Source organism: Rhyacophila brunnea, unplaced genomic scaffold (genome assembly GCF_057557595.1).
Source record: "Rhyacophila brunnea isolate RB1 unplaced genomic scaffold, BYU_Rbru_1.0 scaffold_4, whole genome shotgun sequence".
Taxonomy (NCBI): domain Eukaryota; kingdom Metazoa; phylum Arthropoda; class Insecta; order Trichoptera; family Rhyacophilidae; genus Rhyacophila; species Rhyacophila brunnea.
This window is the reverse complement of record NW_028233068.1, coordinates 54,366,433-54,392,774: the sequence shown is the minus strand read 5'-3', so window position 1 is coordinate 54,392,774 and position 26,342 is coordinate 54,366,433. Positions and strand designations below refer to the sequence as shown.

At 30.9% G+C, this 26,342-nt stretch overlaps 1 protein-coding gene across 1 annotated transcript in view; it reads right to left on the bottom strand.

Annotated features, from left to right (window-relative positions):
* Positions 1 to 262: 262 nt before the first annotated feature.
* NfI (Nuclear factor I) overlaps positions 263 to 26,342 on the bottom strand; it is a 53,023-nt gene continuing 26,943 nt past the window's right edge. Inside the window, exons 2-14 of the mRNA XM_085954927.1 lie at positions 16,442 to 16,597; positions 13,415 to 13,606; positions 12,003 to 12,186; positions 9,910 to 9,981; positions 8,865 to 8,960; positions 7,420 to 7,626; positions 6,485 to 6,625; positions 5,381 to 5,541; positions 5,152 to 5,263; positions 3,568 to 3,806; positions 2,931 to 3,058; positions 2,450 to 2,553; positions 263 to 1,862 (exon numbers count right to left, since the gene is read on the bottom strand). Coding sequence (XP_085811053.1) covers positions 1,669 to 1,862; positions 2,450 to 2,553; positions 2,931 to 3,058; positions 3,568 to 3,806; positions 5,152 to 5,263; positions 5,381 to 5,541; positions 6,485 to 6,625; positions 7,420 to 7,626; positions 8,865 to 8,960; positions 9,910 to 9,981; positions 12,003 to 12,186; positions 13,415 to 13,606; positions 16,442 to 16,597 — 1,986 coding nt within the window. The 3' untranslated portion in view covers positions 263 to 1,668. The remainder of the gene's footprint in view (positions 1,863 to 2,449; positions 2,554 to 2,930; positions 3,059 to 3,567; positions 3,807 to 5,151; positions 5,264 to 5,380; positions 5,542 to 6,484; positions 6,626 to 7,419; positions 7,627 to 8,864; positions 8,961 to 9,909; positions 9,982 to 12,002; positions 12,187 to 13,414; positions 13,607 to 16,441; positions 16,598 to 26,342) is intronic.

Below are 26,342 nucleotides of genomic sequence, written 5' to 3'. Positions count from 1 at the left end.
AATATCATATGAGGCTGCCGTGAGAGACAGACCTGTGCCTACCTAACCATTTCGTTGTGTTCGAGCACTCATCTATCATCTTGATCAAAATCTTATTCTCGTTTGTCAATAATTCGTTTTTTTTCTACTTATGTCTACTATTAACACGCCAAGCATTTAATATTACTATTTACACCTATTATCATCTATTCGGGAAGGCTATGATTTTATTTCTACAATTACTAAAAGAATAATTATTATCATTAAGAATTAATTTTATTTTGGCCACAAAGTTCAGTATTTTTTTTTATTCAAAGAATTATTATCTGTTGCAGATAAAATTTTTCATATTTTTATTTTCATATTTCAAAAAAACCACCTTTATAGCTCCGAATTTTTTTCACCATTTTTATCTATTTTTTCATTACCTTAGATATCCTTTACCGGTTGGTAATAAATTTTATGTTTGACCAGCATGATGCCAGATTTTTTTTTGCTTCGGAATATTCAATTTTATTTATACTAAGTATCAATAATTTATCATTAGGCTATCAATTCATTGTTGGAGATCAGATATATTCAAAATATTTAAATTATAATTCATAACAATACTACAAAGTTGAAATGGACGATCCAAGTAGAATACTGTAATGTCAGATGGTATAATATTTTATTAAAATATTATATTACGTACACAATCGTATCAGAATATCATGGAGTGGTTTTAAAGTATGCTGAAACAGCTATCTTACTTTTCAGTATCTTGTATTCATCGTAACATATCGATAATAAAATTATCAAGATATATTCGTTTTAACAGCCCAAAGTATTACGAAATTTTCAACCACAATGTGGGCACGTTTGTAACTAAACAATTGTCTATAAAGGAACAATGTGCAGATATTAATAATACAATTATTAGCACTTCATCATCACATATTATTTAAGTACACACATGGGTGCCAAAAATTATTATGTGGCACCTGTAAAAAAATAGCACTAAATTGTCTGAACACATCCTTTAGATTATACGAGTATACTCGCACATCTTATTTAAATCTGAAAGTTATTTTAACCAATTGGCGTCATAAAACAAAAGTGTACGAAAGGTAACAAGGATATTTTGTATTAGTATACCTCGGAAGGTACACCTACATATTTGACTTTTTAAACTATAACTCAGATAAAGTAAATTTAACTCTCTGGAGGATAATATGTTGTACAAATCCACTTGTCATTACCCTACCTACACACGTACCGCAAGTTGCAGTATAATTAATGCGGTAGCTTGCAGCAGATTGCGGCTGACTCCGGTATTATAGGCTGTTACTTTGATGTTTAGTAATTTAGTACGAGTGTACTCAGATTCACAAGTGGCTTAGAGCCTTACAGTTTTATTATTATAGGTAAGTACACTTACTGGTGTATTATCCTACTATAATAGTTATGACGCTATATAAAAGATCATGAAGGTGGTGCGGCCATTTTTATGAAAGATGGAGTAGCTTCACACAAATTCCAACTGTCACAGCATAGCTTAAAACGGCTGTTACCCTGGTCACCACTTCGTTGGGCTTCATACGCCAATTGTTAAATTACACAACAGAAAAAATATTTATATTATTGTAATTGGTGTAATAAATTAAAGGCACGAAGAGCAAGTGTGTTTGCCTACGTGCTGAGTATATATCACGGAGACTTGCCGCCCATCAGCATGTCGGGCTGCTTGTCGGACCCTGGGGAGTCCATGTCGGTTTGATGATGCTGTTGGTGGTGCTGCTGATGGTGCTGCATGGATGACTCGTGATCTCTGCATACAAGGTGGCCACTGGGGTCCAAAGATGGTGGTTCACTGGTTATCACGGAGGATTGGAAGAAACGATCTGCAATATCGAAAAGATTTATTATATTCGGTATAGGAATGTGCGCATAATTACAAGATACACAATGAAACTGTAAAGCTAATGAAAAGAAAATAATCATCTCGAGTTTTTTCATGTAGGATCAATAGTAGGCCTTGTCACATTTTCTTCTCAGTCGTTACTTCATTACTAAAGCGTATAGTCTTTGTGAGCAGTTTCTACTATGCTTACGAATATCCTCCAGCTGTCTTCGAATTCAGCTGATTGTTCAACAAATATGAAACTCCTGTTGTATTATTGATTTGATTGGTTCATCTGCCACGTATTTTCAGTATTTTTGTGGTGTTACCTTATCTACGAGTCACGTGGCCAAATAATATAAATAGTCTCAGACAGATGAATGAAAGTCTCTTATTTTAAGCTTTTCATGAATGGTTTTGTAAAATTTTCTGACACAGTTTTTGTGAAAAATATCAGTACCTCTACCTTTTTAAATTGAATGGATATTATAATTGAATGTAATATTTAATCATTACTAGTTAGTAGTATCTACTTTAGCTTAATACACTGTCAAAATATACTAAAGTGGATACGTAGTGTTATATTACCTTCATCCATCAGGACGACGGAATTTCCTTCGGGATTATTACTAGAGACAGGATGGGTGATAATATTAAATTCTTCTTCTAGAGTTATAAAAGGCGCGTTCCACCTAAAAAACAATAACAATTAGTACAACTTCTGATCATTCAGAAACATAAGGGGTCATTAAATATTGGATAATTGAAAAGGAGTGATCTATGTTGATATTATTTGAAACAAACATTATTCTGTCAGGTACTAAATAATAATTAATTGTATGTATTTGAGTTGTCTAATGTTTTAAATTTAAAACATAATCTTTGAGTTTATATAATATGCGTGATAACAAGTGTGAGAGGTATTACATATTAGAAAAAGATCAACTCATATAAAACTGAATAATATAATAATTTTGTATCAACAGTTCCAGATCGGTGACATATTAAATTTATGAAGAATTCGAAAGATTCAATAATTGAACCGACAGGTATCATATTATTTGCTAACCTTGGTACAGTTGTTCTGGTAGTGGTCCGAGGAGTGGTCACTGCAGTGGAATAAAGACTAAGACTTGAAGGTGAAATTCCTCCTGGTGCTATACTGCTCATCGAGCTAATGGACGGGTAGTTGAAAACCTAGAAAATATTTATATTAAAGTAGACTCACATAATTGTGTAAATAAGTATCAAGGTATTTCTAGTAATAAGTGAATGCAGCATATTACGTAGACAGTATATAAATATATGCATATGTTTAATTACCGTTACGCATTATTTGGTAAAAAATACGGGTGCTTCGATAATAACGCTCGGATAATATAACATTTACATTGTGGATACCTCTATATGCTCCACATTGGAATAAAACTAGTAGTTTAATTTATTTTTATTGAGGCGATATTACGGAAGGAAACGGTAAGAAAATTATACTTTCCAGCGTGGGAATTATCTTTCTAAAAGACAACCTCTTCTATTTGCATACATACTTTTAAATACCACAGAAATATAAGTATTAGTAGGACTCGTCCGACCCCGCATCCATCAGATTCCAGCAAATGTGCTTTATCAATTAAGCCACATGAACCATACATACCTACTTCTAAAATTTAGGGTAATAATTTAATCAGATTAAATCTTAGAAATACCTGAGAAGTTGGCGCATGGAAATGGTTAAATCCTTGCGAATACTCTCTCGGTGAATAAGCTGGTGGCTGAGGAGAAGGTGGTCCTCCCATTGAGTTCGGAGGTGGTGATATACAGCCGCGTCCTCGTCTAGGACTGAGTCCTCCAGCTGATGGAGGTGGCGAGGGACTCAAACCCCGGAGACGCTCGCCGCCGGGGGACAACGCCGCAGGCGGACTTGAGGAACCACCCATTAGATCGCCTAAAGAAACATTGAATCGATTAATATATTGAGATTTAACTGTTTAATTTAAAAAAAATATTAGTAATAAGCTACGCTGAACGGATTAGTTGCAAAGTCAGTTATCTCCATTAGTATTTATTCTGAGATTCTTCTGTCAGAAGCTGTAGACTGCAATTAAAATAATATTTTACTTCGCGAATATTAATTACGTAATAAAAAAAAACAAATGATGAAATATAATGATCTGTAAGTAGGTATTGCATTATTTTGTAAAATAATTTTAGCATTTATTTAAAATTAAATAATTGTAATATTTATGTATCATGTCAAATATTGGTCAAAAATATTGAAAGATTTAAAGTTTATTAAAAACTATTATGTTACAATACAGGTAGTTTGTAAGTAAGTATACCGTTTAGTAAGGTTAAATTAATTTGAAATTAGGTAGGTACATATGTACTGAGAGAGTTAACTATAATGCCGGTTATCTTTTGAAACGAAACAAGGCTTTATTTACAATTTTGGAATTGCTGTTTGATGGTTAAATGTTTGTTAAATTTACGTATATAATTGGATTAAAAGTATACGAATTGTTAGCTTATACGAAATTCATATCAGTCTTAGGTACTGACTGCAACTCTGTCTTACAATATTCATAATTTTAATAGTGAATTAACCAGAGTCTATTCATGAACTAAAACTGCTTGTAAATAACTTACAGAACATATCTCTGTTAATATATCATACTATCTAGTTAATCTACAACTATGCATAACGCAGTTTAGTTATAAATACAGTAGATAAGTAGGTAATTTATATAGGTACAATATGATATTGTATGATTATATTAAATTAACGATTCGATCAGTTATGTATGATAATTGATGTTTTATAAGTAGTAAATTTGAATATGTTAACAGGATTTTTTTTAAATAGTAATACTGCTCATTATTTATTACTTTACAGTGGATAATAATGATTTCAACATCAAAACAAACAAAATGTAGCTACCGGTCGACAAAAACTTAATATTAGCAATGAAACAATGACATTTAAAAGTAGAACAAAATAAGTTTTTCACTTCAAAAGAGTTTAAAAAGTATATTTTTCTCAGATAATTTATACAAAACATATTGATTTTTAACTATTTATATTGAAAAAATAACGTAATATTAGTGTGTAGATAATAAATCTCTCTAGATATTTTGAAAATTGATTTAATTAATTTTAGTATGCATAAACAGATGAAGATGTCATAGTTTCATTGCGGTATGCGTAAATAATAATATTGATAAATAATAAAAACCGGTATCTCTTGAATTATCCTCAATAGTCCAAAGCTGGTCGGACACGGCCAGCCTACCTGTGGAGCGGATGATTGCCACCGGTCTCGCCATTGGTGGCAATGGAGGCGGGGGCAACATGCTGCTAGTGAAGTAATGTGGTTTTGGACTCCGAGATACTCCGCTATGGACCTGGGGAAGCACACAGAAAATGATTGAAAACTATCTAATTTTACACCAAAGTCTTCAATAATATTATTGTAAAATGGTTTTGAACAATTATGATTTTTAGGTACCTACACCACTTACTTGTAACGCTTGAGGTCCATCGGGCCCCGCATCTTGGCAGACGAACGTCACGAAGTCAGATAAGGTATCAGGGTTAGCTCCTGAAGACCCTGAATGAGGTTCTCCAGGATACTTCCCGCTAAGGCCAGAATGGTGGACGACGGATTGCGGAATTACTTCACCTAAGTGGAAAATTCAATAATTAAACTCTGTTTGGGTTATCAAAGAATTTATTTCTCTTCGGTAAATTGGTCATGACTAGGCTTAGGATTTTTAGGTGCTAAAAATGAATGATATGTAAAATATATAGATATAATCGGAAAATATGTTATTAAAATGTCATAATTATATGCTAAAAAACAAAAATAGGTGCTAAAAATTTAAATATTACAATAAATCATAATATATATTTCAACAGTTTAATTTATTATTTATTCACAAATAAAAAACGCTGTACAATAAATAATAAAATAATGCTTCAAATTTTCGAAAGTGAATCTTTGACGATTTGACCCTAGCAAATTTGTATACATGCAAAAACTTCTTTCCACTTCTACGGATGTTATTATTGCATGTTATGTAAATGAAACTATTTCTGAAGTAGAAAAAATTGAAACATCTGAGGCATCTGATAGATTTTCCAAAACAGCTTTATTATTCTGCAGCAGTCCAGTATTTTTTTATTGAAAACACTATTTAATTTTGTACTTATTTTTATTCCAATTGGTCGAGGAACATTTTCTTATTTTAGCAGCAGTATTGTTTTAAATATTAATTTGCTCCACTAGTGACTTTGTAGATGATTCTAACACTTCAATTGTGTTAACTTGTGTTATTTGTTAATTAATTTTGTTTTTATGTGAAAATATGTGCTTAAACCTAAAATATGTAAAAATATGTAATTATCCAAACATATTTAAAAATAGGTGCTAACAAATAGGGCTTAAATGTTTGAAAATTGTCTGAAACAGATAGATATCTTTGATATTTTGTTGTAGGGCCACCCAAAAAATGATAAAAGATAAGATAAATAAATACCTAAGAATCCTAAGCCTAGTCATGACGAATGTCAAATTATTTCAATAATATAAAAATAAAACAGTTTGAAAAGCTTTAGGTGCTCACCATTAGAATAAATCCCAGTATGGTGATCAGCTGTTCCACCATGTGGTTGGTAAAATATCGTATTAGGCGCCACTAAGGTTCCTCCAGCTTGTCCTGATGACGCCACTAAACTACCAGGAGCGTTGTGTGGAAGACCCGAAACTGTAAGAAGAAAATTAATATTTAAAACTGGTATATGCAACTCTGTCACAGATAGCCAAAAGTGGTGAATTAGCCATAACTTGAGTTTGCTGATTCTCACAGTAAAATAAATAATTACAAGATAAAAAGAACTTTTTACATACCACGTTTTTAAATTTTCTGTTGAATCATATAAACTTGACAATTCTATGTATTAATAAATACTTTTTTTGTACTGAATTGTATATAAATACTGAATAAATATAGAACACTGAAATATCATTTTGACATTTCATATTGATTTCCATAGTAACGCACGTATATATTAATAATTTAGTTGCTAGTACCTCCTTAGCAACCAATAATAGTGTTTTACTTTTTACGATTTTTTTCCGAAATAACTTTCCATACAAAACGGAATTAACTGAAAATGAACTCAATTCTGCTTAAAGAAGGCTAAAAGTATTAAAAGAATGCATTGTCATCGTGTTTTGATATATTCTAAAAGCTAGTCGGGAAGGTAGTTAAAAATCTTCAATCGTCCAATACAAATCTTGGACAAACAAAAAAAAATTTGTACTGGACAAACAAGAATATGAGATAATAAAAACGTGGTAAAATAAATAATTTTATGCTAGTTGTAAATAATTATTAAATGAATAACATTGGAAGGATTGAGCTTCTATAGTAACCTATTGATGCAATACCACCATTCACTTATTTTTCCAACATTTTTTTTCATCCATCACTGAAATATCTCAATAGTATGGGTTTCTAAATCCTCCAACTCAGAGTGGTACGATAAAGTAACTTACTAAAGCATCCACCGACCAGCATCGCCTGCGGCGTACTCCTGTCTCCAGAAGGGTCAAAGCCAGCTGACGGCGCCTGCGCTGGTGCTGGACTCCCGTAACCTCCGCAATAGTAACCTCCTTGCTCGAGTTTGATACCTCCTCCCCCACTGGAACCTCCCCCTGGACCTCCACCTGCCGCCTCCTCTCCGGTCTCCTGGAGAATGGACGCTGCTGGGGAACGCGGGCTCGGTCAGTCAATTGAGTATCAGACTTACGAACAAACAAATATACCAGAAAACAAGTTCTACTCTTTTTTGTATCTCATGCCTGGTCCAGACCGAGATGCATTGGTTCGTGAAGAAACGAACATTGTATAAAGTTATTCGAAAGTTGTATCAAACAAACATTTATATCTGAATATGTTCGTACAATAACAAACATTGAATGATGTGATATTATACAATTAATGATCATGTATTTTTGTATTTTGCCGCGGATGGAAAACATTGTGCACGTACAAACGTTCTTGGTTTGGACTAAAAAGAAACCAAAGAGAGAGTCAAGAGCATTTTGAACATTTTTTGACTATATCCGATCCTTATCAAATGGGCTTCCATAGAGCGGAGGTTTGTATTAACAGATTTTGTTTTTACGAGAAATGGATGTCAGCCACTTGCTCAACCTATTATGTTAATACTCTGACTCATACACAAATTGAAAAATAATATGTGCACTTGCCAGACCCAGCATTCGAATCTGGGACCCACTACGTTATAGGCCGATGCTTAAGCCGCGCGGCCACCGTGACGTCATATTAACGCATCTTATCCAACCGCTTTTATGGATAACACAAAGAAAAATATTATATGTATGGTGTAATTAACTTTATAATTAATTGAATGTATATCTAAACATACCATTATTTCAAATCACTTATATCTACATTTTTCTTACTTTCAAATAATATATAGTATAATAGCGCTGCAGGCGAAATTTTTCAATATTTTCTGTTAGTATAATTAGTGTCATTTTTACATTGCCTTTATTATCCTTTATTATAATATAAGATACACATCATATATTATATGATGTGTATCTTTGTCACCCGTCGAAAAGGTTTATTGATATTAAAAAAAATGGTTGTTAGCCATATATTAAAAGACAAAATGGATTTTGAACCAGAAATAACAGCTCTAAAAGACGGTATTCTGCTTTTCGACCATAGCAAATGACCAAAGTATATTCTTATTATCATTTGTGCGTGTTATTAGGTGGCACAAATCTTTTCAGAATGTACACATTCATATTTTTTTCATTGTAATGTTTATATGAAGAACAAAATTATTTATAAACTACGGTCGATCATAGAGACATTATAGAAATAGTAAGCATTTTAAATAAAATAAAACTTAGTTTAACACGAAAATTAATAACTGTACGCTATACTAGATTGCCATATCGATCACCTTTGGATATTTTCCAGAGCTCTCGCGATGAAAAAACTCCAGTCGCCATTATGATGTCATTGCAAATAACACCATTGTATGGATTATGGCTAAAACCTAGAAATAAAAGAAGACACTATTAAAATTAATTGCATCATATTTAAATTGTACTAACTAATTATTTGTATTAATTCCTTTCTCAGAACCAGTGTCATATTTACTATTTTATAGAAACAAGTAAGCTGTATAGCTTTTTTATCCTAAGTATCGTTTTTCATAGAAAATTTAACTTTTGCGTCTATTCATAACATATACTTTAAGTTCTTTAAAACAAAAATCCTAAAGTTTAATTACATATTAAATTGTATTTTCCCGAAACTGTTATTAACATTTGAAACACCAGCTCTGAGGTACATATTAATAGATTTAAATTTTGTTAACTGTTATGTTACATGACTTTGTATATTAAAAATGATATTTACTTTATTTTTTAGATATACTTACATAATTTATATTTACCTAAAAAATCATTAAAACGAGTGATATATTAAGATTACCAATAGCGAGCACTTTTAATTGCTTCAAAATAGCAGTCAATATTATAATATAGATGAACAATATTATTATTTACCTAATTAAAAAAAAATCATCATGCAAAACTCAAATTAAGCAAACGCCAAAACAATAAATTATATTGGGATATAGTATCTAAATAAATTAATAAAAAGCTCGATCTAAACAAAATAGGGCATTGAATTAGATAGTGGATATAATATAATATGTATTTTGACATAGTATGTAATACTAAGGAGATTATATATATATATATATAAACCATGTCCGATCCTAAGAAGTCATATAGGCCTCGACATAGTGGAGTGATAAGACCATATAAATTGAATTGTCAAATCTAATAATTATTGATAAATTCACATTAAAATATGATACTCAAATTTGTATGTTGGTCTTTTCCTTTAATTTCTTATGAAAAACAGTTGTATTAGTTGAAAATTAGTAGCTTCAATCAACACTTGTTACGTGGCATGCCTCCAAACGTTTGTTTTACCTTTATTTTTTCCATCGTTTTCATGGTCTTTATTTTTAGATTGTGACTGGTAGTTAGAGCCACTTAGGATATCTGGAAACGAGATACCTTCATAAATTAGGATACTATTGCAATCATTTGCCATACAAAATTAAAATCATTTATATCTACTACCTAATTCTACTGTAACTTGTTGTTATTTGTAACTGATTTGATGTCTACGCTTCTACGCCACGTGGCGTAGAACTGACATCTACGCTAGTAATATATTATTTCAAATAAAACTTAGATTAAAAATTAATTACTTAGATTAAAAATAAAATTAATTAGAAAACTAAAATTAAAAAAAAAATTGTTAGGGTATTTCACTGAAGAATAAGGTAAACCAATATGAACTAATTTGTTTTAAGACATATTTAGAATGTATAATTTTGATAACCTCAATTTTTAAATCATTAAAATTACCTATTATTAAAATTAATGCTATTAATTAAAAAAAAAATATATAGGTACATTAAAAACTTTGGTCCTGGTTGGTTTTAGATCACATGACTAAAGCTCTTTACAGACTCACTAACAATTATAAAATACTTTCAGATTAGATGGAATATTAGGTCATAATTATGTAGGTATGTCATCTGATCAATCGGGTGATGTCAGATGGCCACACCATCCAATCTCCTCACACCCTGAGCAAATCAAATCGTAAATAGTGTTTATTTCAGCATCAGTCAGGTTTAAAAGTCGATCCAAATAGGTACCTACAGATATAGACCTTTCTTTCCGTTCCGCTGGCCATTTCCCCTCGCATTGTTAATTTTCTTAAACTATCAGCGTTCTGTTCAGAATAGAACAAAATATACCGACAAAATCTAGCTTTAAGTCTATAGGTAAAATCTTATTTGGTCATTCTGACTGTTCGATCCACTAAATCGGAGCGTCTGTAGAGAGCTTTAGTTAGATCATAACATGACATTATAATATGACTAATTACGAAAAATATATAATATCCGCAATCTATAGAGCTTTATTTTAAATCGATATGTGACTTATTCAATCGTTTATTTTTTCTATAATATTCGTAATATTCTAGAATACATAATGACGTCATAAACTACTACTACATCACCATGTTTGATCCTAAGAGGATTATTTGGGCCTCCACAGAGGGGAGGTTGTATAAACAGATTTTGTTTTTACGAGAAATGGATGTTAGCCACTTGCTCAACCTATTAGGTCCATATTTTTAAATTGTTTAAATTATAATATGTATTTCTCCACCGTTGATCCTTTTAATAATTCACCGGTTTCATTTAAACGCGCTATCTCCAAAACTTTGTACAAATAGATATATATATACATATTATTATATATTTTTTTTATGTTACTTTTTTGTGTATAAGTTAATTATTCATTATTCTTCCTCATTTTTCGCATGTAATTTCTTTATATTTATTTTATTCTTACTCTCTATCATGTTAGGCTTAACCATATTATAATGTATACATGGAAACTTTGCTGGGTGCAATAAGTTTCATTATTATATTTTAAATTTTTGTAATCAATATGTAACTGTTTGTTTCCTTAATAAATAAAATACTCTGACTCCAAACACAAATTGAAACAACAAATGTGTAAATCAGATGCTTAAGCTGCTCGACCATCGTGGGGCCGTCATAAAACATCAACACAAATAATATATTATATTACGATGTTAAAATTAAACATTTAATTAATTAATATGCAGAAATTACGAAATATTTAATAACTTATAACAATTACAAATGCAACCAACATTTTGTTAGTTATCTAAATCTACCAAATAACTGTATAATTATGTATGTAGGTAGGTAATATAGATAGAGATTTAACTATACTGTAACTCGAATTATTCAAGTTTATTGATAGCCGTGTATTGCAATGACCCTACTTTATTTGTTCGACGCTTTTTTATAGGTTTTTGAGTTCAATTTCAATTAACTTTAAGAAAATTAACTAAAATGGCAACAGAATGCATAATCTTTCCAAATCTACAAAATAATACGTAACAAAATGATAGCTAAATCGTAGATAGAGATAGATTGATCGACCAATGGGTAGGCGGTAGTCTTCACCGTAGCTGTTGATAAAGTTGGCGAGGTAGAGGTCCAGCTCCCTCACGGACACGTTGATGTGATAGGGGTTTACGCACAGGCCCGGTTGCGTACACTCCGGGTTCTTCTCCAATCTCTCTCCATCCGTGCTCTCCAGTGGTATCGCTTTGAAGAGTATCACCATCACAAGGTCCAAACGCCACACCTGAAAATTACATAATATGCAGTTGCCATATGTTTATGAACGATTGTATTATGTGTAATTTATTTATTTATTTATTTAAGAATACAAAACATTGTGGACATAACAAATCTAAATTCAAGACGTACACATCATGAGATTTACATTATAAGTCAAACATTACCCTCACAAGAGAGAAGAGAATATAGAAAAAGAAATATATATATAATAACAATAATAATAAGAACGAAAAACATACAATTTTATACAGAAAAATATATTTTCAAAAACAAAATGTACATCATTGAAAATGTCTATGTCTTTAGGGAGCGCATTTACTAATCTTGCACCCCTCACTAATGGTGCCTGATAGGCTTGACACGAGGAAACGGTTCCAATCCAGAATAAATCTTGGCTGCGACCACGTAGGTAATTGACAGGCGCATGGAAATTCAAATTCATTAGGACACCAGGATTGGAAACCATCCCTCGCGATAACAGGCAAAAGTGTTTCAACAGCATAAGAGACCGACGAAATTCAAGAGAGTGAAAAGTAAGTATGCTTTGTAGAAAGGCAGTCGGAAAATAATCATCTGACGAATAATCGAAAGGAAAATAGTTAAATGTTTTAAAATAAAGACACCGAAGAAATTTCTTCTGGAAGCGTTCTAAAATAAGCTAATAGGAAACCTCATAAGGACACCAGATAATCGACCCATATTCAAGAAGAACTAATGAGACGTAGAGTGTACGTAATACATTAGGATTCTTGAATGGTTTGGATTTATGATGAATCCTAGAAGCTTATTCGCACGTAGAGCCGTGGTAATAAAACAGTAGCTTAGTACAACAAATCTAGATAAATGTATCTTTTTAATAACTTGTGTATTACACACATATATATATATATATATTAAAGACAGCAATAAAAATATTAAAATTATGATCATCAGCAAAGATTTAGAAAATACCTAATAAACGAATAATTTTCATTAAACATATTATATTAATTTAAAACAAGGTTAAAAAAATACAACATCGATGTGCGATAAACGTTCATGATTATAAAATAAGTAAAATCAATATACTGATATTACATAATATATTAGTTCATTGATAATACATAAATATCATTGCATTAGTGTTGTCTTAAACTACTATTGAATTTTGACACTGTTTACAATTCAATATTTTTTATCAATACAGTCAATTTGGTCATAGCGATTGTATGAATGAAGTTCTGTAATAGTACCTTATCAGCCTGTCTCAAGCAATCTATCCTCCTCATCTTTCCTTTCTGGTCAGGATTTGAAAGGACACATACGGCTGGCCTCTTTCCTGTGATGCTTAAAACAAAGTCTTCGCGACAGTCCTGGGTGATGTCTTTCCTCAACTTGCCTAGCAGTCTGGAAGCCCATTTTTGTTTTACTTCAGCTTTTTCGTTCTGAAAAATAGAGAACAATCAGATTTTATAGCAGTATGAAATAATGGGAAACATTGGATATTGAGAGAACAATACAATATATTATATAGATGTGGCTTTATTTTCAATATTAAAATAAAAACATTTAAAATACATAACAATATTTTGTAATACTTATAGAAATAGTAAAATGTTATGTATGGCATAAGTTATAATAACTTTTCTATAAGGTGTCCTATTAGCTTTCTTATTAAAATAGAGGCTAGAGCCTTGGCAGTCCTCCCCAGCCATACCTACACCACTCTGGAATTTGGATGGACACCGAGATTTTTTTGACAGTTTCATTAGGGATTGGGTTTCTAAAAAAACCCGACATTATTGTTTCGAAATTTTTGTGCTAGAAATTAAAATCTAAGAAATTTTTCTAAAATGGGTGCTGGAGAATTACAAATCATTTTTTTTGCCGTGCTTTTATTTGTCTAAGCCTAAGGTATAGTTTATTGGCTTTCAATTTCAATGTTTAAAATCATTCTGACAATTTTTATGTTTGGGGGGTGCCAGGGCCCCTAGAAACCCCCCCACCCCCCGCCTGGGTGCGCCACTGAGATGGAGATGTTTTACTGTGGCCATATGTTCAAAATCGCGTAAAAGCTCTATGAAACCAATATTTAAAAAAAAAACTGAACCCTAAAGTAATGATTGAGATGAATGTCACGGCACTATCACGCTGTCACGTCGACAAACTAAGTCTATGGTTTCGTCATTTCGCAGAATATTTTGAACGATCACCACCTCTCTAAATTCAATTATAGATAGTGCCAACTCTAATGTATTAGTATTTTGAATTATCATTAATTATTCGTGCTAATTTCAATTACTTTTAACAGTTTCTACGTGTGCGTAAGTTCAAATTACTTGTAATATTATATCCATAGATAATATTTTAAACAGAACCCAATCTGCAGACCATAGATAATATACAATATTCTGATAGAAAATACATAGTGCCAACCACTAAAAACAAAAAACGTGATTTTGACATGATTCGAAAAAGTATAGACATCTAGAAAATGGTAAAAATGTTCAAAACGTCATGCAGGTATCGATGCAGTGCGGTTCAACGTGAGATAACCTCATTGTTGTTTTGGTGATTTCGGCAGATGTTTCCCACTGACAATATTCGTTTAAAGTTTAAAGGTTCAAAATGTGCTACGGGATGGGACCATCAGTCCGACGAAAAACGACATTACACATTTTTTTCAGTAGCGGCAGCTTACTGTGATGTCACGTGATAGTCCGCGACATGCACCATAATATATTTCGCGTTTGATACACAAAAAATAAGGAGAATCTCCAAAAACTTTAATGATTTATCTATACATCGTTATTTTATTGTGCTTGTTCAAGTAGCGTGCTTTGCGTTTGTCTAAAAATTATCCGAGCTTTCAGGACATTATTTTTTTAATAATTGGCATTGGTTCAAATACATGAGGTAACTTATAAATTACGGGGGTTTAAGGTCAATGTCACGGTCACTGTTCATTATATTTTTCTTAAACGATTACAGATAGACGCTGATTTAATTCTTATAAGTATCTACATATCTAGACAATGTGATGAACTTTTGTTATTGTGTATAAATTTGAAGTAATATAATATTTGGAATGGGCGGATTATTTTTATAAGCTCGATAATACCGTATAAGCTGAAATAAAAGCTTTCGGTCTATTTTTGTCATATTATATGGAAAGTAGAAGTGGGAAAATTGAAAATACAGAATAATAACATTTTTTTGGTTCCTTAAAAAAATATGCGTATACGTGTCGGATTATTTTTTATTATACATGTATCGTTCACTGTAGGTTTTACCCTCGTTTTAACATGAATCTGTGATTCAGTGGCGAAGAGTGGAGGTAGGCTGTTAAGATCTCCCATAAATAGTGCACACTAAACTTTGTCAGTCATACGTATTTGTTGTTCATTGAAATAAAACTACACTTTACAGATGTTTGTTGATAAGTATTTAAAATAAAAGCAACTAAATTAATTTACAGATGTTGTTTGTTAGTATTTAAAAATTCCAAGCCATAATAGATAGTAATAAAAAAATACTCATGTATCTATAAAATATCTAAAATTATCCAATTAAATCATACAAAACTTTGGATATTTTATAGATAGAATAATATTTTTTTATCTATTATAGTTTGGTTTAGGCAGGGCAGCGAATTTATGATAAAAATGAACCAACAATATGTGTAATAATAATACGTATTCTTAATCCAACAAAAACAAATAAGTATGAATGAAAAAATGCGCACAATTTTGTTGTATTGCCCAAAGTATACAAAAACTATTATGGTTTGGTTTGTTTAGGCAGGGTTTAATTGATTTTAAAAAAAACTAACCAACACCATCTGTAATTGTATTCTTAGTTCGATAAAAACAAATACGTATGACTAATAAAATTTAATGTGCACTATCTATGGCGGAACTTAACAGTCTACCTCCACCCTTCGCTACTGCTGTGATCATACCATAACCATTGCTCATTAAAATTTTTGATATTTTATTGCATCACTGAAAATACTAGGTCTATCAACTTGATATTGAGTAAAAATGCTACATACTATTTACAGTACATTCGCTTATATGTATGAGGCTCCAAAAATGTGATGGTTATATAAATCAAGTTTTAGTGAGTATACCGTCCTTGCTTTGGATCATTTTTTTTAAATGATTGATTCGAAACCATGACGACGGCTTTAAAAATTGAGGATCTACCACTTGTCCTCCGTTAGATTTAGATGTCTGTAAATTTTTACTTACGGTTTAGTAGTAAAGTTTCTTTTTTACCTGAAGTTCGTACTTGGTATGCCTTTCTTCCTCCAGAGACATCCGCTTTTCGTGTTTCTTGAAGTACTTTCTCTTAGCGGCTTGCAAGTTGAACCACGTATAGGAGAAAGACTTCACGAATGGCATCAGGGCTTCGATAAAAGGGTGGAACTCATCCTGAAATAGACAAATCACAACCGAACATATCAATAAATCGTCATACAAACACGCCTATACACATATTTTATTATATTGCTTGAGTTAGTTGCAATATCAGTTATCTACACAGGTATTTTCATAGTTTTAAGATGCGCGTTCACTATCAAATTAAGCTTATTCCGCTAATAAAACCGGGTTAGTTTAAAGTCAGTAACATCCATTACTTGATATTGATAATATACATATTAATTTACTGGTATCATAATATGATAAAAGTAGGTAGGAATATTACACTATGTTTGTCAAATGAGATATTCAATTTGCAATCTCTTCTATGTTATGTTATGTTATGTTATATAATCTAAAATTATGTAAATAACTGATTTTTCAACTTTCATCCTCAATATTGTCGTTTACATGGTACCTAACAATTCATTATATTGCCGAATAACAACGCGTTTAAGCAAGCCTACATACACAGGTCTAAATTTTGATTTAAATAAACCAGTGGATTAAATTTAAAAATAAGTAATTTTCTTCATTTTAAATCGTTGATGGAAATCCATCGTAGTGAAATAAACAACATTAAGTTATAAATAATTATGTGATTACATAATATATTATAAAATATGATAAGCTTTTACTATTTTTAATTATTCTATCAATTAACTGTATATAAACAGCAGTTGAAAATGTCAACCAATGAAACCAGCTACTTTTACTTAATAATAAATGAAAAATTAACAGTAGAAAAAAAGTAAGTACTAACAATTGAGTTTAAAAAGTATATTATTATGTACTCGTTTTAGTCGTAGACTCGTAGATAAATATATAAAATATTGATTTTTTACCATTTATACTGTAAAAATAATATTATATCTGTGTAATGTATGATTTTTAGCTCTAATTAAAATATACATAATATCTAACCGTATAAAGTTTTCACTCTTATATTATTATCTCTTTAACTCTTATTGTTAAAATTGCTAAGTATAAACAGTTATAATTGATTTAATACTTGAAAGTTAGCTTAAAGAATAATCATATATAACTGAGTTTTTATTCCAATTTTAATAGAGAAATGTTCCAATATTGCGTGAAATTTTTCCCATACAAATTATTGCCTATTACATACGCTATTCACATTACCAATTTAAATATGTTGATAAACTCTTTTACTATCTATTCGATACCAATAAACATTTTTTTTTTATTAAACGAATAGGATTTAAGGATGTAACCTTCTTTATTCTCGCATCTATTGGATTATAGTCAATTTGCTTTACCAATTTAGCCACCTGAACTCTACCTATTTACGACGTAACACGTTTATGAATCCGTGTTCGAATCTCATCCAGTACGATATTTTTTAAAGATTTTTCTGAACGGGAGATTTTTCCGAATTGTGTAGGTATAGACATTTAATGCGATTTTTACTCTTTGAATAAAAATCGCAGTTATTATTAACTTGTTAAAGCAACATTCATTTCAATGGAACTTTTAAATGTTTCCACTAGTACCTAATTTACAACCAACTAAAACCGCATGTCAATTGCGAGCACGCGGAGGTGTTTCGGGCGTATAATCAGATTCCAGTGATTTTGACGGATACGATTGATAGTGCGGGACGTGCAGTATTTTCTGATATGGAGATGCAGCGTGCTACAGATGCTCCAGGAGAATGTCAACCTGGTCTGCCCTTTCTTCAAACCAACTGCCGTTCTTAAAGTAGTTTACTAAATACACTATGTATTCGCCGAAGTCTTGTGATACTGGCATATTCTGTAAGTGTAATGCCAAAACATACATATCACATAGCGCAGCAAAATATAATAATATATCTGTAATTTTTACTCAAGTGTACTTGAGTTCACCTACAAAAATGTCTCTGTCACGATGATTCATAAATTATTTTGTTAAATAAGAAATAGAGATTCTGGGAAGCACCGAATCGTAAAAATATACTTCACCTAAATAATGAAGGTAGGGTAAAAAATATGAAGACAATCCCGTATATTTTATATGCTAAATGTCTATAAAGAAAACTTACTTAGGTTACTGTAATGTTGGTATAGAACAGACGTGAGCAAATGCGGCTCTTTTTTGAGTTAAGTTCAGCTCCCAATATCTCTTGATAAAAATATAGATATTTTCTTTCCCCATTATATTTGTATTTTCGCGAGTTTTCCTTTAAATTATTTAATTAATAACTAATAATTTTCCTTTAATTTAATTAAATTTGAACTTTGTGGCTCTTTATATTATAATATATAAAAATCTAGAATGTGGCTCTCCTTGACCTCATGTATGCCCATCCCTGGTAAAAAAGAGAGGTTTGCTTATAAATATGAAAGTAAAATCGATATTATCGTCTATTTATATATATATAGGAAAGCACTCTTATTTTCCTCAGTGCTCATGTCCAATAATTACACACAATGCGTAGAGTAAGTTCACGGGCAGTTGTTTTGGCACAGTCACTGGCGTTCAGTTATAACGTTTTTTTCCTGTTTTATTTCGCTGTAAGCAATATAAACATCGCTTCCCTTGACCTCATCTCATCGCGCGGTGCGTTCATCTGGCTCTGCCAACCAAGAAATAATCGCCTGGCAGTCATCCTGCGTCCATGCTCTATGCCAAATGAAAGCGGCTCCAAAATTTCCCCGCCGTTTCCTGGATGTGTGACAATTCTTGGCCAGGGCATCTACGCACTTGCCGCCGCTGGGTTGTCGTAGGTCAGCGCGGCTGGTAGGGTTGCCAAGATGCGGAAAATTGGCTATCGATTGGCCAAAACATCCGCTGTTTCGATACAATTGATACTTAGCTATATGAACTAATATCTCTCACAATGTAACTGTATGGATTAATCATGGACATCTCTATTGTTATCAAACAGAATTGTATCATATTATTCAATAACTTAATAAAATCTATTTATCACTAATTAGTATTTAAGATAAAAAATATTTCACGACACGTATTTTGCTCACATAATAAGGCTTTACGAATTAAATTTTTTGAATTTTTTTCACATTGCTGTCACGTTTTTTGTGAATTGGTCAAAACACCATTATTTGATTAAATTAATATTATAATCGATCACGCCTTCAATGTTCGAGCGTTATAGTGTTGGCTTATAAAGACGTGGGTCTTGTGTTCTAATCCTGGTCTGGCAAAATTACAGTTTATCTCAATGTCTGTTTAGATCCAGATTATAGATCGAATTAATAGGTTAGCACGTGACTAACATCCATTTCTCATAAAAACTTAAATCTGTTACGAAACCTTCTCGTGAGGTAGCCAAGATCCATGTAGGTTTGTAGAGCCAATCAAAATAAGCTAAGCTTTACAATAGTACCTCTGAATAATATATAATGTACTTAGTGTATGCGGATGTAGTGTATTGGTCTTGGTCACTCGCTTAGCCGTTAGTTTTTTGCATACTTTTTATATTGACACTCGTTGTGAGACCTAGTTTATTTATTCAAGCCATCAAAAACCGAAAAGGTGCAATGATTATTACAATATGAAATTATATATATATATATATTTAATAATGCCCTGTAATTCTCGCTATGAAATTATAAAAACATTCAATAACTACCTATTAACAAAACAATCGATTGTAATAATATCCGAGTCTCAAAATTAATATTCCAGACTCGTTCTCCCAGTTATTACTTGTTGTAAGTCAATTTATTAATATTAATGTAAGTAATTGAGTTTTAAGATATTTGGATATTGTTGGATCGATTTTGGATGTCATATTGCTATACTTATTATGTACAATATATACAGCAATATGTACAATACCTACAACAAGTAAGAAAATATGTTGAGACGAACTAAAGCACTTATTACGTAAATGTAAAAATTAGGTTTCTAATTTTATTTAGATATGTAAATAGAAAAGAATATTTTGTACCCTTTCTTCAACAATGCGACAATCGACGCAATTTAATTTTTTTGCAATTTGCAAAATTTAGGTTAAAAGTTTATTATACTAACGTCGCTTAAAAAACTTGACAAAAAATATGAAAACCCAAAATGAAAATGGCTTTATACTTTCTCTTAAACATTTTCCAAATATTTAATCAAATAAAAACAGTTAAATTTTTGTATATAAGTATATTATTATATATTGGGCCTTAAGACATGTCGCTGTTCCACGGTGGGCGACTGTAATTTTAGTATGTAATACGGCATAACCTTAAAAAAGGTTAAATGCATCGATTAATACTTTTTACCAATATCATTTAGAAATAATGATTTATATGGGATTTAAGCTCTGTAAAGTCCTGATAAAATTAACTGCTAATGATTGCTTTATTAAAACTGAAGTCATTTCCCAGTGTCAAACCTCCCCCGAGAGCTTTGGGTGTTATCGAAAGTTTGTCATACAATTTAACCGCAAAATAATGTATTAATTAATACTTGCTACTGATGATGGTCTCATAATATTTGGGTAACACTTAATACTAAACAATTGTGACGTAACGTTTGCATAGACTAGTATAAAACAACTTTATTAAAATATAGTTTATTAATTTATATAATTAAATGAAATTGTCAGAAATAATGTTTTTTTTTTAAATTATTGTTGTTTAACATAACGACACTAGTGATAGGTATCAAGAGTGTGAAATCATTGGCCTGTAATTCTAACCAAAAATTGTATGAAAAAAACTACTTGCGCCACACCGTAATAAATAAGAAAAATTAATAAATTTCTATACAAAAAAATATTTCAATTAAACTGAACAATTTCATATATTCGAATTCTCTTATTTATCTTACTTAGCGAGTGCTCTTAATCAATTTACTGATCCAAGTGTCATTCTGGCGAATTATACCTTTTAATATACTGTCTAAAGAATTTCAAACTTCGTTAAGAAATGGCTACCACATATTTTTTAAGTTCAATTAAAGCAACAGTATAACCGATTTGAATTATAAATGACATCAGTGGGTCTATTCTATACTTATCGACCGCTAATGTGATAAAGTGATAGATATTATCAAACTCTTGGTAGGTTTGTATCAAAGTATTAGCACTTATTGTAACAATTACAATAAGTTGGTTATAATACTTGTAGTTGTTGCAATAACTGCTATATTTTAACAGCAGCAAGAAAAGTCCTGTTAAAATGTAGCGCTTATTGTAACAATTACAACTAAAGTATTGTAATTGTTGCAATAAGTGCTAATACTTTGATACAAACCTACCCTAAGATTGAAAATATTTATCACTTTAGCGGTCGATAAGTACAGAATAGACCCACAGGAATAGTCTGAATTTGATATCCTTGAGTTTTTCTTTCATTCATGACTGAAAATACAAAATATTGAAGAATTAAGCACTATTCTTATGGAATAGAAAAATAATAATTTTTAAACTATTCGTTGCTTCTGAAAATATCATATATATAAAAATAAAAAGTATTTATTCAAATCCCTCCAACAAGCAGTTATTGATACTACTATATAATATTTGCTGTACCTTATATTTACCACAACTCAACTGGGAAAATCATCTACAAGTTGTTTACATAAGTGGGTACTGTATGTGAATATTCAGTATTATCAACCTACTGTATTCTTAACATTTATAATTACACGATGTTTTTTTATGCAGAAAAAAAGAAAAACTCAAATAATTAAATATGCATATTGCATTCAAAATGAATCTGCAGGGTTGCCAAAATTTTAACATTCCAGACATCACATGTTTGGCAGAAGATCGGCAGTGTTATGACTCGATATATTTTTTTAACAAATTCTTGATTAAAAGGTGATTTGCCAAATTTTGCATGATCAATAAAGTTATTACGTCACGCTTTATTGAGATAGGTCAGATATTTTAATAGGGTTGCCAAAAATATTAAAATCACTCAAAATATTTGCGTAAGTTTTGAGTAGAGTGTATAGTTAGTTGTAGCAACCTACGGATTCTATTTAATTCACGTAAATAATGTAATAGGTACTAAAAAAATAATCATAATATTAATCTCTTAACTCGTTCTTTTGTTTATTGGTGTATCATAGTAAATTATAGTTTGGTTAGGAGTGTCTGTAGTGTTATGTCGAAAATATTAACTTTATAGGTGAGCACTTTTTAAAATTAAACATGTTTTAAGTGTTCTCTATATAAATAAAATTTAAGCTACATACAAGATTATTCCAAACTATTTAAGTATATAATATAAAACGTATCTATTGTGTATTTAGACAATGAAATGGGTAAACTAACATACGTCAATCGATGATAAACTTGAAACTGGTTCCATTTAATTTACGCAGTGTTTCACATAGATGATTGATAGTTTAAAATTTCCTGATGAATAACGTACTTTTACATAAAAGTAGAGCGTTATAGATATAATATTCTCTCTATGTAATGGCTCTAGGTTCCAATTTGGATATTTGCTACCTCCAAATAATATATATCTTTATGTAGACATTTTATCAGGATTATTTTACTTTATTGTTGATATCATCATCATCCGGGGTCGATTCACTGCTGGATGAAATCTTCTCCTAGCTCCTACTCTTCTTGGTCCTTAGTTCTTCACTGTCATGTATATCTACAGATACTTTTTGAGTTCGTCAATCCAGTAGGTTTTAGGGCAGCTCTGTGATTGTTTAGTGCCCCTCGGATACTACTGTATGATGACATATCAAGCCCATTGGCCCAACCATTTTCATCAGTTTGTTGGCCTCTATCCCATTGCTTACTCTTGTTTGCCTCTTTATCAATAATTGGTTTGATTTGAGCTCTTTCCGCGTTAGGCCTAGTCTGCAACTTCTATGGCATATTGTGCTTCTCATATTTTTTGGATTTCTCTTAACTAAGAGTTAATTTGTCACATGCATACGTAAGTTCCAAATTGTAGTATTAGCAAGAATCCGAATCTGATTATATTCAAATAATATATTATTTATTTCGATCCCAGGAATGTATTCATCCACCACCTCCATATAAATACTTACTCAATATATCTGCTGTGGTGTAGAGAATTTCAAGATTCGGTTTAAACATTGGGTTTAAGAACAAATTGTGAAAATTGAAATATAGTTGAACGGATATTTATTTAATATGCGGATTCCTTATTTTATTTTATTTTCCATTACACATAGTTACTTATTACTATTAGAAGATTAGTGTTATATCAGTTAATTAATGATGGTTTTGAATCACTTTTTATGTTAATTCAACGACATGTGATTCAATAATTACTCATTTAGCTTAATAATTATTAATTAAGTAATGGTGCATAATTCGTTGCATTTTAATTACATTTAAAATTTAAATTTTCCCAATTCAAAATTAAAAAAAAAAAACAAAATGCCGAACTACTGAAGGTGGATACATATTTAAAATAATTTGAATCATTAATTAGTAATTTTTTTGTTACTTTTAAAATCATTTTCGTTAGCCATACTTTTCAAAACATTTCATAACAAGTATTGATGTCATCGATTGCATGGCTGTACATTTCAGTTTCATTTCCCTTGCAGTAAAAATGTCCCTTTCAGTTGAACGACCGCCATATTCTTTCGGCATCATTATGACTTTTGTGCATTTATTTTTTAATCTTGGCAACCCTGTCCAGTAAGGCTTGCCAACTGTAGTTTCGGTGCGTGAATGGAGATACTCTTCGTACCTGTTCCTAGACGTGCAGTTTTATTTTGTGGTGTGCCAACACTGCCAAGTGGTCTCACATATCGCGAAATAAAGAAGCAAGCTTAGACAAAGCCAGCGGTTTACCATTTTTTTGTTTGTTTCGGTTCCACTATAGATAATATTCCAAACGGAAATAATTACAATTAATTTCGGAAAACTTACAATAATATCTACTATGCTTGGAAAAATAACCCAACTGTAGAAATATATGGAGAATTCAATATATTATATCACATAATACTAGTTAGTTTTAATTTGATCTGTTAAAATTCATTGTAAAAATATATGTGAATACCTATTCATTTTGAAGAGAAACGATGGTTTCCATCATCCAGTTGTCTGACTCAAATCCGTATCGCATGGATTTAATCTCCAACATTTTATTCACTTCTACACTGTGGTAATATTAATAACACCATCATATTATTATGGTGCATATACTATCGTTAAACACAAAACTATTGATAAAGATAAACACATTATATTTAATTTAATTTGTACCTAGTATTTGCGAATTTTGGTAAAAGAGAGATTGCTAGTCTTATTATGTATTGGAAGTATAGAATTATTATAAATAGATTATAATATTTACATACATTAAAAAGCCATGGGTATTACACTCAAATTGTACCAATATATTGAAGGTAATTTAAAGAACATTTAAGAAGATAGTTTTCAAATTTGGTCAAATCCACTTTTCGACAGAGTAACAAACAATATGCGATATTTACATTCCTCTTTCCTAAACAGTTACTAAACTACTAGCAACAACAAAAAAAATACTCACTCTCTGATTGACTTCATAATAATTTATGACAATCTCTAAGATGGTGCTATCTTTGTGATGACGTGATTGATTGAAATGGATTTTACGCTGTTTGAAAATAAATCTGCACGGATTTGTCTAATATTAAAAATTACTCCTATATTTAGTATCTAGGTATTTTAAACGATTATATTATCACATTATTATATTAGCACATTCTAAAATTTACGCAATGGCAAACACTCTAGCATTGCTAATTAAAGAAAAATTACTTGGCCACTTTTGAAAAATACCTCCTAATTCAAGGAATTCGACATTGCGAAGACAATCAACCACAGCTGTGCACGGTTTAGGTGAATTTTTCATTCTATGGTATACATACTTCTGAATCGAATATCATAGCGAGTATTTGCAGCACGGTTCATTTAGCTGCAGAAGTATTTGAACACCAAAACTATCATAATAATATATGGATGAGGATAATGGACGAGGCCAATTGGCATCCCAAATGATTGTGGATTGCAAATATCCGAACAGAGGTGTCTTGCGGATTATAAGATTCACATAATATACCGTATTGCGCCAATGGCCACAGACTTATTGGTTGATATTCTTTTATTTTTTAAATCTTAGGACAATATTTAGGACATTGTTCGATTTGATACTGGTTTATGTGTAAGCTCGCCTTTAGGAAATAAACATAATAATTCATCAATATCATGTGAAAACTTTATTTTGAAATACAATAATATTATATTTAGTTGACGCATCAAAAGAGAAAGACATGTTCCATCTGTCATCTTCTAATTAGCATCAACTGAATAATTTAAAAAAATATAATTCGCCTGCCAACAGACTGAAATTTCTGGAAAATAACCACATGCCAACATACTTTTATTTTATGTAATAATTTGTGAATATAAATATTATTTAAGCTCAATTAAACCATTTTCTTTCAAGCGTTTGAAAAAAATAAGACAAACAACGTGATTATTTTTATTTTTGTTAGGTTTTGTAATTTGGCTTTATGAAAAAGGTGAGTGAATATGTTTTATTTCAGTCTTTATTGACTCACCGAAAATTTTTCAGTAAATTTTAATACGCGTGTCACATTTTTATTACTTGGCAGATGACTGCCAAATTATTGTATGTAATTCTTAGCGTGTTTACAAAACGTTGCAATACTTTGACGCGAATCATTATCGATTATAAAACAGTATGCCAAATGGTTGAAATCAGCTGTTTTCGAAACCTTTATCAACATTCAGTGATTTTATGAAACTTTCCTTATCTAGAAAATGTAGCAAAAATAA